The sequence below is a fragment of the Gavialis gangeticus genome, unplaced genomic scaffold (genome assembly GCF_001723915.1).
Source record: "Gavialis gangeticus isolate Ggan-Ray unplaced genomic scaffold, GavGan_comp1, whole genome shotgun sequence".
Taxonomy (NCBI): domain Eukaryota; kingdom Metazoa; phylum Chordata; order Crocodylia; family Gavialidae; genus Gavialis; species Gavialis gangeticus.
In genome coordinates this window covers 20,406,904-20,424,624 of record NW_017729025.1, presented here as the reverse complement: position 1 = coordinate 20,424,624, position 17,721 = coordinate 20,406,904, and the positions used below count along the sequence as shown (strand labels likewise).

General features: G+C 44.2%; 1 protein-coding gene and 1 long non-coding RNA gene across 6 annotated transcripts in view; one reads left to right on the top strand and one right to left on the bottom strand.

The window, feature by feature from the left end:
• The window catches only part of LOC109298402, a 22,792-nt gene that overhangs the window by 4,008 nt on the left and 1,063 nt on the right, over positions 1 to 17,721 (bottom strand). The window contains exon 2 of the long non-coding RNA XR_002097604.1: positions 13,028 to 13,034. This is a non-coding gene — a long non-coding RNA (uncharacterized LOC109298402). The remainder of the gene's footprint in view (positions 1 to 13,027; positions 13,035 to 17,721) is intronic.
• The window catches only part of CEP170B (centrosomal protein 170B), an 86,980-nt gene continuing 70,713 nt past the window's right edge, over positions 1,455 to 17,721 (top strand). The window contains exons 1-3 of one of the 5 annotated variants that reach the window (XM_019518482.1): positions 1,455 to 1,633; positions 2,409 to 2,544; positions 16,888 to 16,977. In XM_019518482.1, coding sequence (XP_019374027.1) covers positions 2,440 to 2,544; positions 16,888 to 16,977 — 195 coding nt within the window. In that variant the 5' untranslated portion in view covers positions 1,455 to 1,633; positions 2,409 to 2,439. Of the gene's footprint in view, positions 1,654 to 2,408; positions 2,545 to 16,887; positions 16,978 to 17,721 lie in introns of all 5 variants that reach the window. The other 4 variants (XM_019518483.1, XM_019518479.1, XM_019518480.1 and 1 more) reach the window with 4 other exon arrangements.

Here is a 17,721-nt window from a genome sequence, read left to right as displayed (position 1 = left end):
CCCTACGGCCCCCGCCACCGCACCGCACCGCACCGCCTGCCGGGGCCGGGGCGGCTCCGCCCGCTGCAGAGGCCGCCGCGCTGCCCCCCCGGCTCTGCCCGCAGCGGGGAGAGAGAGAGAGAGAGAGAGAGAGAGAGTGTGTGTGTGTGTGTGTGTGTAGTGAGGGAAGCAGAGTGTGTGTGTGCTTGCATGTGTGTACATTGGGTGTGTGCGTGTGTATGTGTGTGTACATTGGGTGTGGGTGGGTGTGCGTGCGTAGTGTGTGTGTCTACATTGCATGTGTGTGTCTAGTGAGGGAAGCAGAGTGCGTGTGCATACAGTGTGTGTGCGTGTGCGTGTGTGTGTCTGTACTGAGGGAGGCGGGGGGGGAATGGCCCCGGCCCCGGCCCCGGCCCCTCTCCCTGGTGCTTAAGGCTGGAGGTGACAAGCAATGGGACAGCAAAGTGACAGCCAAGATGCCTGCATGTGTGCTTGTGTGTCTGAGAATGGGCCAGGCCCCCCTGAGTGCACAAGACTGGAGGTGATAAGTGATGGGACAGTAGAGTGACATCCAAGATGCATGTGTGCGTGTGTTCGTGCATATGCACATGTGTGCATGTGTATGTGCACACGTGTGTATAAGTGTGTGTGTGTGTGTCAGTGTGTGTGGCCCTGGGACCCCTCCCCGGGGTGTGCACGCCTGGAGATGATGAGCAATGGGATTGAGAAGCAGCGATGGCCTGTCTGCAGAGGCCAGGGAGCTTTCTCTGCGCAGTGGCCCCTTGGCTCTTTGATCAGCCAAAGGAGGAAGGGCTGAAAAGGGATGCAAAGGACTTGTGTAGCTCAAGGGTGTTCACAGCTACTAAAATCAGGCAGGCCAGGGATGCTTGGTCAGGTCTGGTTGTTGAAGCACTGGTGGTGGGTGTGATGCCAGGTGCAGGTGAGAGCAGGACCCCAACCCCAAGGAGTTCATGACATAAGATGGATAGTACTTGGTGTACCTGAGATGGGTGGCTGCATTTTTAGTGGTACAGGATTGGCTCTGTAGACTACCCAACAAGAGGATGTGATGCCTGAGATCCAAACCCAAAGCTGTTCAATCCATGATTGAGGGTATCTTTTTGCATGAGCATGGTAGTTCATGATTTCATGCATAAAGCTTTGGAGTATAAGTAGCATCTCTAATATTCTCCAAGATCCTCAAAGAGAGGCAAAGATTTATGAGCCGTTTGGTCTATTAAATTGTCTTTTCTCCGTTCCTGTCATTGATTCCCACCATTTCTTTAATACATTGATATTGCAGCCCTTTCCTCCCTTGACAGGAGGGAATTCTGGTTTATCAGGGTTGCAGTAAACTATTGCAGAGCAGAGATGACAGGAAAATAAGGTCTAATTCTCCTGTCTACAGCCCACCTAGAAACAAAACTAAACTTAACGCAGGGGAATATCGTAGGCGGGAGCTGAGAAGAGGGAGGGAAAAATCAAATGGATTGGGGAAGAAAGAGAGTTTGATTTGTGATAATCCATTCTCTCTTTCTTCAGGGGAAAGAGAGATGGTGAGCCTGGGGCCTGAGAGAGACTGAGAAGGAAACACATGTCACCAGTGGCTTTCTGCTCTACATGCTCTTTCCCAGGGACAACAGAAACCTGAGGGGTAAGCAAGGCAACGAACAGGTTTGGTTGGCTACTTGCTTAGAGCTTTCCCTTTAGATGTCAGCTCTGCTGATCTCTGCCCTTTCTTTAGGACTAGATTGCAGTATTATAATCTGCCCGCATTAAAGGAAAGCCTGGGGCAGTGGCAGACTGTGACTTAGAGAGGCATAGTTCATCCCTTGGTTCCTCCTCGTGCCTTGATATGTGGGAAATAATATGGTATTGAAGTGGATTAGTAGAAGGTTTCATCACTCACCTTGTATCAGCACCACTCTGGCCAGCTCACTGAGGTGGAAGATGGGACTTCTTCCTACTCCCATGATCTGTGTGGGATGGAGACTAGAAGGTTGAGGGTACTACTTTCCTTCCACCACTCCTGGTGCATTGATCTGTGATGTGAGTATCACACAGAAGCAGCAAGAGGAAATATTACATCCCTGCCCTGTGCTGGGCAGTTTCTGAGTTAGCACAGCTAGTAGTTTCTGACAAGATATCTTAAGTATAGAGACAGAGGAAGCTGAAGCTGTGTTCTATACTAGTCTGGAGCACACAGTGGGTTGAATTTCTGCTTCTTCCCCATGCTTCAGTTTTCAGGCTGTTGGATTCAAGTAGCTTCAGTTTTCAGGCTGTTAGATCCTTTAACCTATTAAAAAAAACCCCCAAAAACCCAGACCTTCCTCCATGCTTTCGGAGTAATGTCAGGGCTGTTGGTGAACTTGTTCCTATGGATGGCTAGTGAACTAAAGAACATCATGTACATGTGTTTTGTTTCTCAGGATGTTTAAAGGATAAGTGCCAGACACCAAAATGAGTGTCACTTCGTGGTTCCTGGTGAGCAGCACTGGCATTCGCCACCGCCTCCCGCGGGAGATGATATTTGTTGGCAGAGATGAATGTGAACTAATGCTCCAGGTAAATGTGCATTTAATAATATCTCTTCTGATGTTATAAATACCCCTTAAAGGTGCAATGGATATTACAGGTGTAAAGTAAAGGTGAGGTAGATCTGTAGAGGTATTGGTTACTTTGAATTATTTCCCTAGTTAATGAGAACTTGATTTTAAACTCAGCGCACCACACCCACAAAGGTTTAATGCACTGGTGAAAGTGACAGCGAATGTTTGCAAACAGCCTTGTCATTAGATTGGGAATCAGTGTTGTACTGGCTGTAAATCAAATGAAACAGGCTAACAATGCTGACCTTGGCATACGTACTCTACAAAGGGAACACAATCCAGTCCTGGTATGCAGAGTGGTTCAGCTACTTTTTCTCATGCAGCTCTTGCTGCATGTACCGTGCATTGGCATATTTGGATTTTGTATGTTGCTAACTGAAAGTTTAATTATATTGTCAGTGCTTTAAGTCCCTGGTTTGGGTCTTTAACCTGAAAGGAAGCATTTGTGCTCCATGTAACAATCTTACTGTCTAAAATGAATTAAGTGGCTTCCTTTTATCCATCAGAATTACTGTATTACTTGTGCAGAAAGGTGATTTCACTCACCCACCCCAGAGAAATCTACCTTTTTGAGGCTTTGATGGTCTGATGTTTCACGTGAAGTCCATTATGTATCGTTGAAGGCACAACTGGCAGACTAGCTTCCCCTAGTTGCTTTGTGGATGTTCAGAACTGAAACTTTTGGATTAGGCTATTCGAAGCAGAGATTTCCAAGCAGTGGTCCATGGATCACTGGTGGTAGCATTTAGTGGTGGTCAGCAGAGAGCTAACTGTTTGCACAGTTTGGGTTCCATTCCCTGCTTCCATCCGCTAATTTGTGTAGAGACGCATCTTAAATGTTTTCCTAATATGTTTCCAGGTGGGTGATTTTATGGAGTAGTTGAAGGGACTTTGTAAATGGGAGGAGAGTTTAGTGGGTAGAACTTGTAGTTGGGAGGAACCGTATCTTTAAAGAAGATTAAGTCTTAATAGACTAGATTATCTGTGACAAAATATGAGTAGGCGTTTTCAGAAGAAAAACTTTGATGTGCCTCAAGACACTCTGCTGCTGTTCAGGGCATGCAGCAGCTAGAGCGGGATTCCAGGTTTTGAAACTCCAGCATTGTGATGGGTGGATGGCAGATCAGTTGTTTGGGTTTCCCCATGATTAACGCAATCTTGTTTTAGCTTGTGTTTTTACATGTTTGCCTGGAACGTGAGACACAAGAACTGTCAGAAACATCCCGGTGTCTTCTGTAAGGCTGTATTAATCTGGACAAAATCCTTGGTTTTTTCCCCATCCTCTTATTGTGGCCTAAGGAAGAAAATGCATTTGTTGGCCAAGGCTTTCAAAAGGACGTTGACCTTTGAATATGCAGTTTGGGGCCCTTTGAAAAGAACCTGACTTTTATAGGATGATGGGCTAAGCACTTTGTGAAAATCAGATGTCTTAATCTGGGCACCTAATAATGGAGATACCCAGTTTTAGTCATTCTTAAAGATCTAGATGTCTGTGCAGTCAGGTGTTAGGAGAGCCAGTGCTGCCCATGGAAGAGGGGAAAATTGGGAATATTGTCCCACACCTTGGCATTCAGGGAGACTCATACTGGCTGCTTTTTTTGGATTAGGAATGGTTTTAATATAAAGCTTCCAGATGTTTTGAAATTTAAAACCATTCTGGGACTAGCATAATTAAAGCAGCCATGATCCTAAATTTGGGAGCTGTAAAGAGTTGTGTGTGTGGCCCAGCTAACAAAAAGGGTTCCAACCAAAGACTTTGGCCTGGGCCCAAAAAATGCTGTAGGCAGCGCTGAGCAGGATTAATAGATTGAATCATTTGGGCTTTGAACCTCTCCATGCCACATAGATGACTTCCTAGTGAGGAGCTGCTTTGTGAGACAGACGTCAGACATGGCACAGTGGTGCACCCGGAGTACCAGAGCCTGGCAGTGGGGATCCTTTTACATTTGAGTTATGCTTTTTTCTTCACAGATCTCAGTTGGGGGAAACAAAGTAGGATTTGACAGGAATTTAGTAGGTGCTACAGTGGGGTCTGCAAAGAAGATGTAATTGAGACAGGGCAGTGGTTCTGCAGGGACTAAATTGTTCATCCAGAAGCAATGTTCTGCACTGTTTGTTTAGGCTGATGAGCTAATAATGTTCATGAAGCAAATTGCAGTGACCCTGTCTGAGCATGTTAATTCAGTAATGCACCTTTTTCAGATGACACCTCAGTTCTCATTTCAAGCAGCATGGTGGATTGTTTCTTTGCCCCTTTCACCTCCAGAGACATTCCTCAAAGCTGGCTTGCGTTCCAAGCAGTACGAGTTCACCCGGGACAGACGGCACAAGTTCTCATGTCAAGTGGATGCTTGCAAAGTTGTGTGCAAGCAGATAGAAGCCAAGGACCTAAAAATAAACCTTCCTACAATGGCTGCCCATATCACAAAGCCCTTATGCAGACTGGCACTGCAGTTCACCTTAAATGTAGATGCGCTGCATGTTTTCATCGAGGTGCGTTGGCAAAATTCTGCGAGGATGTTGGACCAGAACCAATGCTATTAGCTTTCACCTTCTGTATCATAATGCTTGTTGTAGGGCTAGTTTGATTTGTGAGCATGCTTTTGAGGGAAGAAACTTTAGAATTGGTGTATTCCTAGTAAATGTACAGCACAGAGCAGACTGGCATTGTCAGGGGAATGGGGCAGATGGTTGTCTTAGCAGCTAGACTATAGTAGTGTCACAATCCTGTGTGCTGGGCAGCGAACAAATACATGATGCTATAGCAGTCCCTGTCCAAGAAGCTCACAGTGAGTTGGTCAACTTTGATTTTACTGCTCTAGGAGTTATTTGGGGTAGAGTCTTATTTATACCTTTTAATTGTTACTTTACATCATCCACTTATTGGATCCCTAAGCAGTCAGAAAGTGGGGTGGTTGGTGGGGTTTTGGGGGGGTTTTTGTTTTTAACAAGATAATGTTGGAGTGACATACTCTTAATGGTTCAGGAAAGCTGCATGCAGTTGGTCCAATTAAAAAAAAACACTCCTCAAGAAAGAAATATCCCCCCCCCCTCCTTTTGAATATTTAATAAATTATAAAGGGATGCTGCATGCTTTATTTTGACCCATGTTCATGTATTTCAGGTAGGAACTGTTGTTGGCAATCAAGTAGCTGAAGAAAATTGTAGCCTTCAAGCTTGAGATTGAATGGGTTTGCTAGTGGGGAAACATAATATTTCTGGAAATCTGCAACTACTGAAAGGATTAGAAATATTTAAAATATTTTTTTCAGTGTGGTAAGGAGTTTAGTGCAAGTAATTGTGCGGCTTGCATTGGTTTTGAAAAGGAAGGAAATTAAATCTAACATATTTTGAGGTTTAGCTTGGAGGATTCAGTTCGGCTCTGGGCTCAGTTTTCTCATTGTTACATTGAGAGGAATTCTGTTCTGTGAATAATCACCCTGATTCCTGCGGGATTATCTATTTAGTATCATCAAGCAGTCATGGTATCAGTATCAGGCTTCAATTAGTAAAACAGCCCAATTAAATTTTGTCTTGAAACTTTAAAAGTTTTTTTTTTTTTAAGTGTGTCCCCCTTTTTTCACCTCTGCTCAGAAGAAAACTGTTTTAATAGAAACTTGAGAGAAAATTGAATATTTCCTTCCCCAAAAACTTCTGTGAAAAAATATAATTGGCAGTTTTATCAGATCTTGTCTTCTGCTTAATCTGGTTGGTATTTGGGTGTTTTAAAAAATAATAATTTTCATGAACTGAAAATTCATAATGAAACAAACATTTTCCCAGACAATCTCTTTCTTTTTTTGTCAAACAAGTCAGAACATTTAAACGAAAATAGAAAATATTTCATATAATTGGTTTTTGCCTTGGTACAAAAATGATTTTTTTTTTCAAAAAAATGTTGGTATAAAATATTTGAGCAGCACTCCCTTAAATACTGGTTCTATGGAACAAAGCTCTGTTTGTGTGTGTATGGCTTTTAATCTACCTTGCATAAAACTGCATGTCTGAACACCAATTACAGATGGCACCCGGCAGTTATGCTTGCAGTTAAGATTGCCTAATAATTTTTATTCTAGGTGGGGCTTGTAGTGCTGCCTGTTATTAAGGTTGGGTGGCACATCCCATTATAAGACCCTGTTCTCGCTTGCTTAAAACTCTGCCAAGCTTTAACTGCTTGGACCGGCCTAAGGAAAAATTCAGTTGTTTTGTCCTTGTTAAAAACTTATGGCAACTTTTTTTTTTCTTTGAAAAGTTCCACTGCTTTGGAGTAGAGACTTGAAATTTGGTGCTGGCCTTCAGCTGAGGGTTTTGCCTTTTCATGGTCTCATGAATTTCTGCCCACATGTGGCCAGGTAATAAGCCTTTGAAAAGGTGATGTTCTCACATGATCAGTAGAGACAATGGACCGTATGTCTGCTGAGCAAGTCTGAGTCTCAGCCCCTGGTGCTGACCAGACTGCCGTCTCCAAGGGGTGCTGGAGATTTCTGTGACGCTGGGTTTTATGGACAGAGCCGGGCTTTCCCTATAATGGCTGTTCCCAACTTCAGGGTTTGGCCAGGCATTGGCGCTGAGAGCAGGGCTCTGGCATTCTGGTAACACAGACAAGGAAGCTTTTCTCTTTGTACTTGATTTGGACAAGAGCCAGAGGAGGGAGGTGTAATAGTAGGCGACTGGGACTGCAGAGGGGAGGCTAGAACTGGAAATCAGAGGAGATGTTGAAAGCCAGTTGGCTGGTGAGAATATAGAAATGGATTTGCAGTTGGGGGAGTGGATGAGCGCAACTAGGAACCACGAGAAGCTGGGCTGAGACTGGGTAAAGGAACTGAGAAAGAAAAAGATGGGAGCAGGTGATCAACAAAATTTTGAGGGGGCGATTGAGGGCCTACAGGAGGAGACTAGGACTGGGAGTTGGCAGTAGTGTAGCTAAGGAGGGGCAACCAGGGCAGCAGCCCCAGGCACTAACTTGGTGGGGGGCAGAAAAATCACAGCTGCCACTGTAGCGACCTGTATTTGGGGCGTTAGGAATTTCCTGAGCCTGACGTTCCATTCCGTGATGGCCCTTTTCTCCATAAACTTGTCGAACCCCTTTCTGAGCCTTGTTCTACTATTGGCCACCTCGGTGTCCTGTAGCAATGAGTTCTCCAAGGTCATGATGCATTGTGTTAAAAAAACCCAAAACAACCATGTTTCTTTATCACCTGATACATTCATTAGGTGCCCAACTAGTTCTTTTGAGAGAGAGTGAACAGTAGTTCCCTATTCACTTTTCTCCCACCACTTGTCTTCATGGACCTCTATTATATTCCCCACCCCCAGGTAGCTGAGGTTCTTCAGAAAGGGAGCTGTTTCAGTTTCTTCTCGTATAGAAGCCATTCCATATTCACGATCATCTTTGTTATCCTTCTCTTACCTTTTCTATTATCCTATTTCAGATGGGTTGACCAGAGATGCTTGAGTATTCATTATGTGGGTGCACCATGGATTGATGCATAAGGGAACAGAGATGTTTCCTGTTTTATTTTCAATTCCTTTCCTAACAACTCTTAACCTTCCATTTACCTTTTTGACTGTTGCCGCACATTGATTTTTCAAGAATTGTCCGTAATGACTTCCAAAATCCATTCCTGAATGGTAATTTCCATTTCAGAGTCAGTCTGTACATCAAGTGTATATATAACTAGGTTTTTTTTTTCCCCATGAGGATTACGTTGCATTTGTCAGTGTTGGATTCACAATTGTGAAGTCATACGCATGCACAAGGGAGACAAATTATGGTCAAAGGGACCACTTGAATTCTGGCAACTTGTGAGGGCTTGACTCTTCAACCTTAATAATGTTTTTTTAACATTGTTTTTATTCTGTCTCTGTATATACAGCAGAAGTGTAGTGTGGAAAAAATGCACCATGAGCAGTACTCAGCCCCACCTTTCTGGCTTGCAGGTGCAGGAACAGCAGCAAACAACAGTCAGTGCAAGGCATTCTGGGAATCATAGTTCTGTAAAGTGGCAATGGAGTTAACTGCTGCTGAAGGGGTAGCAGGGGGGACTTTCATTCAATTTTTTCTTGCCACAGCTTATGTTCAGAGGGAAAAAAAAACGCTTGTTTCAACAGCAAAATTCAGGGCAGTTCTCCCCCCAGCAACAGTGAACTCCATTGCCACCCTGCAAAACTCTGATTCCCAGAATACTTTGTGCTTCATGATGCACAATGCTTGGACTGGCTGCTGCTTGAAGCTGGAAGGTGCAGGCATATTGAGGCAGGCAGCAGCAGTAGCTCCAGTACTTGCATCCTGTCCTGGCATATCTCCACTTAGGTGGCACTCAGGCCACATGTCCCACTTTGCCTACCCCATGTTACATGAGCGATGTACAGAATGACTATAGAATAATAAGCATGCAGGTTTGAAGTTGGGAGGAAGCTGACTTGTAGGCTCTTGAATCCATTTGGTTATATTTTTAGTTTTCCTAATATACTCTGGATGAATTCACTGACATGCTGAAGCCTTCCCCCCATTCTGGTAATTCCCTAGCTCAGGAGGCCTCACTAGAAGCCACAGAGACTGCTTCACTGGTTTTAAACCCCTCCTTTCTTTCTTCCTCCAAAGGCATTTCCTGGAGCCAGTGGAGTGTGGTCAGGGTGAATCTGTGCTCCATCCATAATGTGCCAGTGAAGTAGCATGTTGTGTGCCCACACCACTTGCTTCCCTTCTCTCCTTGGAGTGTATCTGAGTCCATGTCTTCCTAGAACCTACTCTAATAATTCAGTAACTATCACTAGTGAGCTAGATGGTTTGCAGACAATTATGAAGACAAAAGATCCTGTTCTGGGGAGTCTGCAGTCTTCAGTGGACCATGTTTAAATGGGGGATGTGAGGTAGGCTACAACACCAAGTAAAGGGACACAAGTGGGGCTAGTGTATGTCCTCATTCTTCCACAATGTTTGAGTATAGTGTTGGTTTTTCCGTTTCAGCATTTTTCACTGTCTTTAGTTGGTTGGCCTGGGAGGAATTGGGGTTCTCCAGCTCACTGAGAGAGGATGCATTGGGAGGCCAGATGCATGGGAGGAGCTGGGCAGTAGTGTGACATGAAGCAGGTGGAGAGCTGAGCATCACAAGCAGGGGAAAGTTGGTAAAGGGCTGAATTAAATGAGCAGAAAAACAGGTAGGAGTGAAGTTCTGTGGGTCAAAGCATAGGCTGGAAGTGAAGGCCAAGCATCAACAAGCAAACATGTCTGAAGTAGGACCAGATTATGCTGTTTGAATGTGTGAAGAGACATGAACGTTTCCATTCCCCTAGCAAACATACAAAGCAGGCTTTTGTGGCAGCTGTCTGAATGGATTGCAGAATTGGGGAAGCCTGGGGGACATGGAGGCTGCAGTACCTGGGAAGCAAGATGACTAGCAGTGAACTACAGACACACGATTATCTTGGGAAGTTCTGCATGTGATCTGGATAAAGCCTCCTGTGCTGGAAGATTCTAGATCCTGAGTTGCTGAATTCTGCCAAAATGTATTTCCTTCTGGCTAGTCTGGATCTTACCTTGGACCTCTTGATAAGTGGTGAGTGGCCACTAGCACAAAGCTGTAAGAGCTCCACTTCAGTAAAGGGAGACCAGCCGCCATAAATCTTGTCTATGTCCAAGTAATGGCTTAAGTCATTTTGGGCATGGTGCCAGCCTCTGAATCCCCTTGCCAAGTTCTGGGCGTTACAGTTGCATTTTTCCTGCGTGTGTTTCTTTTTTTAATGTTTGCCTCCTTGTTGCTGTGTGGAGGAGCTGCTTAAACAAGAGAGCAGAGGGAAAGTGGGGAGGGGATGAATAAAAGATAGCAGAGCTGGGTAGGTTGGAACACAGACTGAAGGTAGGGGCCAAGTGGCAAATGGCAGAGGGGCCTGAAGAGGAGCTGGATGTAACCAGAGTCACTGACCTTGCATTGGTACCATTGATGCCCACCATCTTGACTGTGATGAGCTTCTACAGCTTGGGACCAAGGCTGTGTAACCCATTGTGCTAACAGGCTTGTATCCCCCATGAATTTGGTGCAGAGTGAGTGTGTCACACATGCAAACTACTGGGTTCCCTAGCATATAACCCTATCCTCATGCAAGTCCTGTTGTAGTCGATGCATGCCATGCCTGAGCAGGTGACCTGACATGGGATGGGGGCGTGACTGACTAATTTGGAGAAAAACTTAAATGAACCCAAAATGCAGAAAATAACCAGTGGGGTAGGGAAGTCTAGCCAGTTATAGCTTTTATGAGAGGTTAAGCTTGGATCTAAGTTTTAACAGCAATAGCTTATCATATTTTAGAATGGAGTGGAGGTGTTAAGGTTGATTCTGTCTCTCTTTAAAGGCCGATGCGAGGGGGTTTGTATTTCCATGCTGGAGCACTGGCTGCGCAGAACACTTCAGCAGCAAGTGTTCATGACACAAGTGTAGCTTGTTTTGTATGGAAAATACTTCTCTAAGGATGAATGTTTATTCCTGTTGCTGCCAGTGTGCTGCAGTTATCCAAGGGCCAGGGAGGCGCATCATGTTGTCCTTTGCGAGCAGCATACAGTAACTGTCCTCATTATTTATTTTATCTCCAATAACATGGTGTCTCCTGGCTGTGCCAGGGCCAAGGTCCAAGTTTTGATCCTGTGAGCAGAGTCTGAGCAGAAAGGCCAGCCCGTGGGAACTGTGCTGACATTGGGAAAATCAGAACAGTACCTATAACTGGGCTGTGATTGTTACCAAGTCCTGTGGGGCAATGAAAGAGACTTTACTTCATACATTTCCTATCTATTCCCTTTCCCAGGCAGTTTTGTGGCTTTGCTTTCTATGTGTCTGGTCACTTTTTTTTTTTTGCCACAGTTCCTTAGTCCATATGTAGCATGGCACCTGTCCCGCATGTGAAGCCATCGACATCTGCCATAGAGTTCTTTGTAGGACACATGTTAACATAAGATGTGCTGCTTTGGAGACTTGCTGTTTTAGACCGCTGAGCTACAGATCCACACTGCTTTTGGCTGTGACTCAACAGGAGCATGACTGATGTAGTAATTTCAGGGATCGCAAGCCAGCACCTTGCTCACATGTATGTTTGAAGTGACGGATAAAGCTGACAGAGGAGGTTGGGGCAAGTCCTTAGTTTGGTATGTACCCATTTAGATGCTAAGCTTGTGACGTACAGCAGGAAATCCCTGCTTGTGGTTTGAAGGAGTCCATATTTCATTTAGGCTTTAGGGAGGTGAGCAGAATGACACGTTGTCCCTCTCTCTTTGGCTGTCTACTTAAGAGTTTTGATGGTTTAAAAAGTACCTTATTATAGTCTGTGTGACTGCAGACAGTGTTAGTATTTCTAGCACTGTCTAGCACAACATGAAGTGCTAGTATAGCTAGAAAATGAGTATTATTAAGTCAGCATTGTATTGATTCATTTTCCAGGTTTACACTTCAGAAAGCACAGTTATCCAGCATGCCAACAGAGCACATGAAAAGTTGTTTGAACTGATAGTAGGTTCCATGCTGAGGCTGGGAAGAACTTTGAATTCCTCCTCCTATCCTGGCCCCTAGCACCCTGCAGCCTTATCTCCTCTGCAGCTTAGAAATGAAGAGTGCAACCCCCATCTCAAAGGCAAAGATGCAGTCTTGTTCCTTGTCTTTTTTCCAAGTGGAATAGAAGTGAGACTTGTATTAGTTTTGAATGTTTAGCCCTTAGGTTACAGCTGTTAGCACATGGGGGTTGTTTTTTGCTTTGTGATCAAACAGTTCAGTGGTGTGTATGTGTATTAAAAAGCATCTTATTGTTGCAGGAAATTAGGCGGTGGCTTTTCCATTTTTAATTGTGCATCTTTCCCCTTCTCCCCAACACACAGCAGAGGCTGCGATTTTTATATAAGTATTTATCATTGCATCAGTTACTTCATTGGCGTAATTGAGATCGGATACTTAAATATCCATTTGCACCAAACTTCAAGCGGTAAAGGTGGCTTGTGGTTTGTTAGTACTTGAAACTTATCGGACTCTCTTTTTTGTGTCAGATACTATATATTTTATGCTAAATAAGAACAACAAAGGGCTGATCAGCCCCCAGATCTTTAGAGAACTGCTTTTGCTGACTTTTGGGGTGTTTATACACCTGTTCTGGGGTGGGGTGCACTTTAATCAGAGCAGCTCTGTGAGTCAGTCTAGTTAACGGGTCTGGAGCGTCATGCATATCAGCGTCCCAGCACTGAAGAATGGCGGCAGGGGCATTAAGTGCCCTGCCACCATTTTTTGTTTAACTAAACAAACAAGCTTTAGTTAAAGCACCTCGCTGCCATTTTTCAGCACAGGGACGCTGATACCTGTGACGCTGGAGTCTGTTGGAGTGTGGTAATTATCACGCTTTAGCAGACTCAATTCATCGGGTATACTCCGACATGCTGGAATTACAGCATGTCGGAGCAACTTCACTGCATGTCTATAGGTGCCCTCTGAAACTAACTTGCTATGAATGCAAGTGATGCTGGAATAGCCGCTTCTGTTTCAAACAACTGTGGCTTGTGGCAGGTTTGTAGTGATGCAATGAAAGGTGTGAGCTACACTGACTATAGCAATTTTGGTTCCAGTTTCCTTTTATCAAATCCTCCTGGAACTGGTTCTTGTGGTGTTACTTTTTTGGACCAATGAGAGCATGGTATTTCACATGTGGGTTAATCGTACAGCAGTTGATATTTTACTGTGTCTCATCAGCATTCAAGAAGGCATTAAAGTACCTTCAAGACTAGGGGCCAGATTCTTCACCTCAAATCTGTCCTTTTGCACTACCCAGGGGCAGCCAGGTAGATGTAATCTGGCTGCAGATGAGATGTCCTCCCCAGAAAGGGTTTGCAGGGGGTATAGGTCAGCTCCTGGGGATGAGGGGGCATGGAGCATCTCTCTGCCCCCTTTCAGTGATTCGTGGCTGGCATGTAGGCCCTAAAAGGTGAAATTAGCTGTGCTATATTCCACCAGCCCCAAGGCTTCATTAACATACATCAGGGTCAAGTCCAGGGCATCTTGAAAATTAAGGAGACGGGACTGACTCTGTGAAATCCATGTCTCTTATGTCCCTTTTTCTGCACCGGGTCGGTTGTGGTGCGAGGTAGAATCTGCCTTCTTTTTGATTGGAGTGTGCCTCTGATGCTTTCTTGTTGGAGAATGTAGGGAAATAGCCACATCCTTGAATCAGTGTTGCATAGCTAGAAGTTGGAGCTGGCTCTGCCACAAGCGTTGCCAACGTTTGCTGACGCTACTGATTACAACTAACCTCAGATCCAGGAAGGCCCTTGTGTCAGCTGTAGAGCTACCCAGTCCGAACATCCTTGATCTGTTTTATTTGGGGAGGCACAAGGCCTTATCATGTGAGTGATCCAGCCATGATCTTGCGCCTATCTTAACAGTAGCTTTCACCTTCTCCATTTGGTTCCATCATTTTCCAAACTTCAGGGTGCAAAGTACCTGCAGTTTCCTTTGTCTGCGGTGGGTTTATCTTGACTAGAATGTAGAGGCATGTTGTGTGAAGGTGTCAGGTAGTGTCCTAGTATTAGTGTGACGACAAACCTTCAAATCCTAGTGAAGTAGTGAGCACTCAGCATCTTTCAGGACAGGTTCCTCTGCCATTGCTGGTTACAGTAGCTGTGTATCCGTCAAGCACAGCTGTGCTGTCTTTGAAGTTGCAAAACCCGGTGGGAGATTTCAGCTCTACCCAGTGGGGATGCTTGAGTGACACTTTGGAGGAAGCAGTCTGTAATAAAAAGGTGCTCATGGTCCTGAGGGCTGCAGCCCTCTCAACACTCCTTTGCTAAAGTTCCAGACTTACCTCATTTACACCCAGAAGTAACGTCTTAGTTGTCTTGTTGCAAGCCATCTACCTCAGAAATAAGAAAAAGTCATAAAAGAGAGGCAATGGCAGAGGTGTGGCAGTGCAGCTCCTCTAGGGCAGTGCCAGCTCTTGTCATGCCAGATGCAGTGACATGATCAACCAGCACTGCATAATGGCTTCTTTTGCACCCCACAGAGTTGGCACCCAGGGCTGCTGCCCAGGTCACCCCCACTCAGCTGTGCTACTGAGTAATGGAAAGAACTGCGTACCCTCAAGGGAAGAGCCCTACAAACTCTGTCATTTTGGTTTAGCTGCACGAGGGGTTCCTGCAGCTGGGCAGGGGCTCCTCTGTGCTTGTGTGTAGACAAATGTTAAGTCTCCTGCAAGATTAGATCCCTCTTGTATTTGTATGCCCCTTGGTTTGGGTCTCGGTCACACGGCCTGCTATGTTTGGGGCTGGGAGGATGACGGTTCAACATGTAGGGTCTTGGAGGATATTTTCAGATGTGACTTCTTTGCCTTATGTCCATGGTGCCTTCTTGGTGTGCGCACTCTTGTTAACAATGCCCATTGGCTGACATGGTAATTAGGGGGGTTTCAGCAGAAAAGTCCATCCAGATTCACTGTCTTCATCCAGCGGTAACCAAGCCTACTCATACAGAGTTTCTTTCTCTTTTTGTGAGAGAACCTGGTATTGGTGATACAGCCCAAGGCAATTCTGCTTTTTTTCAATAAGCAATAACGTCCGCTTGCTGCAGCATGTTATAAATGACATGGAATATCATGCAACTTGAGAACCTAACCTCTAAGTTGATGATGTGTTTGTTTCAGATTGACCCACTGAAGTTATTCTGGAGGGCAGATTTCTGGGTCAAAACTTGCTGAGGATTTATCTGCTGTTGGGAACATTATTAATGCATTTGACATCTGCAAGGGAGAGAGAATTCCTGCAAGCAGTAACAATATATTTTTTTCAGGACAGAAAGTCTTTCTGTTCTTTCAACTGCAGAAGCCTCATAAAAAAGTACTAGCCTCTGTTTGCTTATAGGCAAGTTGGTAGGGTCAGTTTTTGGGTGGTATTATGGAAGCCAATATACTTACACTTGGAGAAGAGGAAAGATTAATTCTCTCAACAGTTGGTTGGTTGATATTCAGGAAGAGGAAAACTACATCATAGTTTTGATGTAGCTTGCCTTCTTACTTTGATGGCATGTTCATTATTATAGGTATTCAGTGAGTTTTATATTGATGTACTTTTCATTGATTGATCTAGTTTTTCCAGTTAGAATTTGGGTCACATGGGGAAACTGCAAATTACATTAAGTGTGGAGTAAAGAGTGTATCAGTACCTTTAGCTTGTAACCTTTATTAAATGTTTTGAATTATAAAGGATGTGTTTAAAAAAAACCCAGAAAATGAGAGTATAGTCTTTTACCCATAGTAAATTTATGCATTTTTGAAAACTGAATTTACTAAGTCCAAATAGCTTCATGTGAAAACATTGGAATTATGCATTTGAGAAATTACTGATGTCTTCAAGTCTTTCCAGGAGATGGATTTTGAATAGCTGACTGACTTCTGATATAAAAATGTTAGCACTTTTCTCCTATTCAAAAAGAAATTTAAATAGCATTAAGTGGAAAATGTACATACCCACCTCAGAAGACCTCTTGGTTTGGGTCAGATGCTAATAAATTATATTAAACAGAATGTATTAATATGAACCAGGTTTCTGTGACATGATTGACTTCAATACTGGGGTGACTGGATTGGATAATTCAGGAGGTTGTTTTCAGTCCTGTGTTCTGAAATATTTGTTTAAAAGTTGATTTTTGCTTAATCTCCCTAAAAAATAATTTTAAAAATCCTGAAACCAATTCCATTTTTGACCCTGAAATCAAATCAATTTAAGAGAATTTATTTCTTTTAAAGTACAAGATGGAAAGTAAACTTTGGTTACAAAGAAATGATGGAAAATGGGGAGGTCCCGAAGGGCCTGGCTGCGTTGCCTCAGCTGTTGTAACTGTGGAGTCTGACAGCTCGCACCAGCTGAGCGTCTGCCTTTAGGTTGTCAGTATGATTGCCTTGGGCTGTGTGTGTTTGTGTTGATGCTGAAATCCTGGCTTACAGTCTTTGCTGCTTGAAATGATTTTCTTTTCTTTTTTGAGCAGTAACACGTTAACAAAAAAAAAAAAAAAGAGTGAAACCAACCTTGTATATCTGGGCATTTATCTGAAAGATTAGGACAAACATTTTAGCTTGCAGCCTGTGATTAGCTGGTTGCCTCCAGTGAGATATTTTGGAACAACCATGGCGACTTTTAATTGATCCTCTGCATATATAATATGTTGTCTAATCCTCTCCTGTCACTACCCTCATACCAAGCTCGCAGAATATCACCCTTACTGTTCTGATTAACGTTGTATCCTATGTCTGACCAGTCTTTAATTCATTATGCCTTTGTTTCCAGTCCCGCAGTGTGGATAAGCAGCATGCAGTTATCAACTATGATAAGGAAAAAGATGAGCACTGGGTGAAGGATCTTGGAAGCTTAAACGGGGTAAGTAGTAAACTTGCCAGCTGACTGATGTGCGCTATATACATACGTAGGTGGGCTCCGATCCTGTGCGTGTTGACGTGCATGCATAGCTTTTACTTGCCAAAGTAGACCCCATTGAGTGAGTGGGAATTATTTATGGGAGCAGAACAAATCGCCTGCCAAAGCCTGTGCCTGCCCTTGGCTGCTTCTGTCACTGGAAGTTCTGGTGGCAGGCAGCAGCTGCCACCGCAGCCTGCACACATCTGTGTACTTCTAGTGGCTCTGCGTGGCACCACTCAAGCATCTGTGCCACCAGAGCACCAATTATATGCTGGGAAGGTACCATCTGATGAATGTACCATGCCAGCTGGATGAAGATTTGGGTGCATCTACACATGCCCTCAGCTGTCAGGTAGTGGCAGAAGCCTTTCTGCACATGGTAGAGTGTAGGGTTCTGGTGCTACAAGGGGGTTTGTAGTATGCCCAGATCCTGTAATTTCTGCCCTCGGAAATTTCTGTAGTTGGAGTGATAAGCTGCTTAAAGTCGAAAACCTGAGTGCATGAGAGAGAGAGAGAGAGAGAGAGAGAGAGAGTGTGTGTGTGTGTGTGTGTGTGTGTGTGTGTGTGTGTGTGTGTGTATCTTCTCTACCCTTGGGAAGAGAACTCTCCATTTATTAAAAAATCTTAGATTCAGTTGTGGGAAAGAGGGAAATTACCTCCCCCAAAATAGGTTTGATACTCTTTTTTTCATTAAACCCCTCTTCT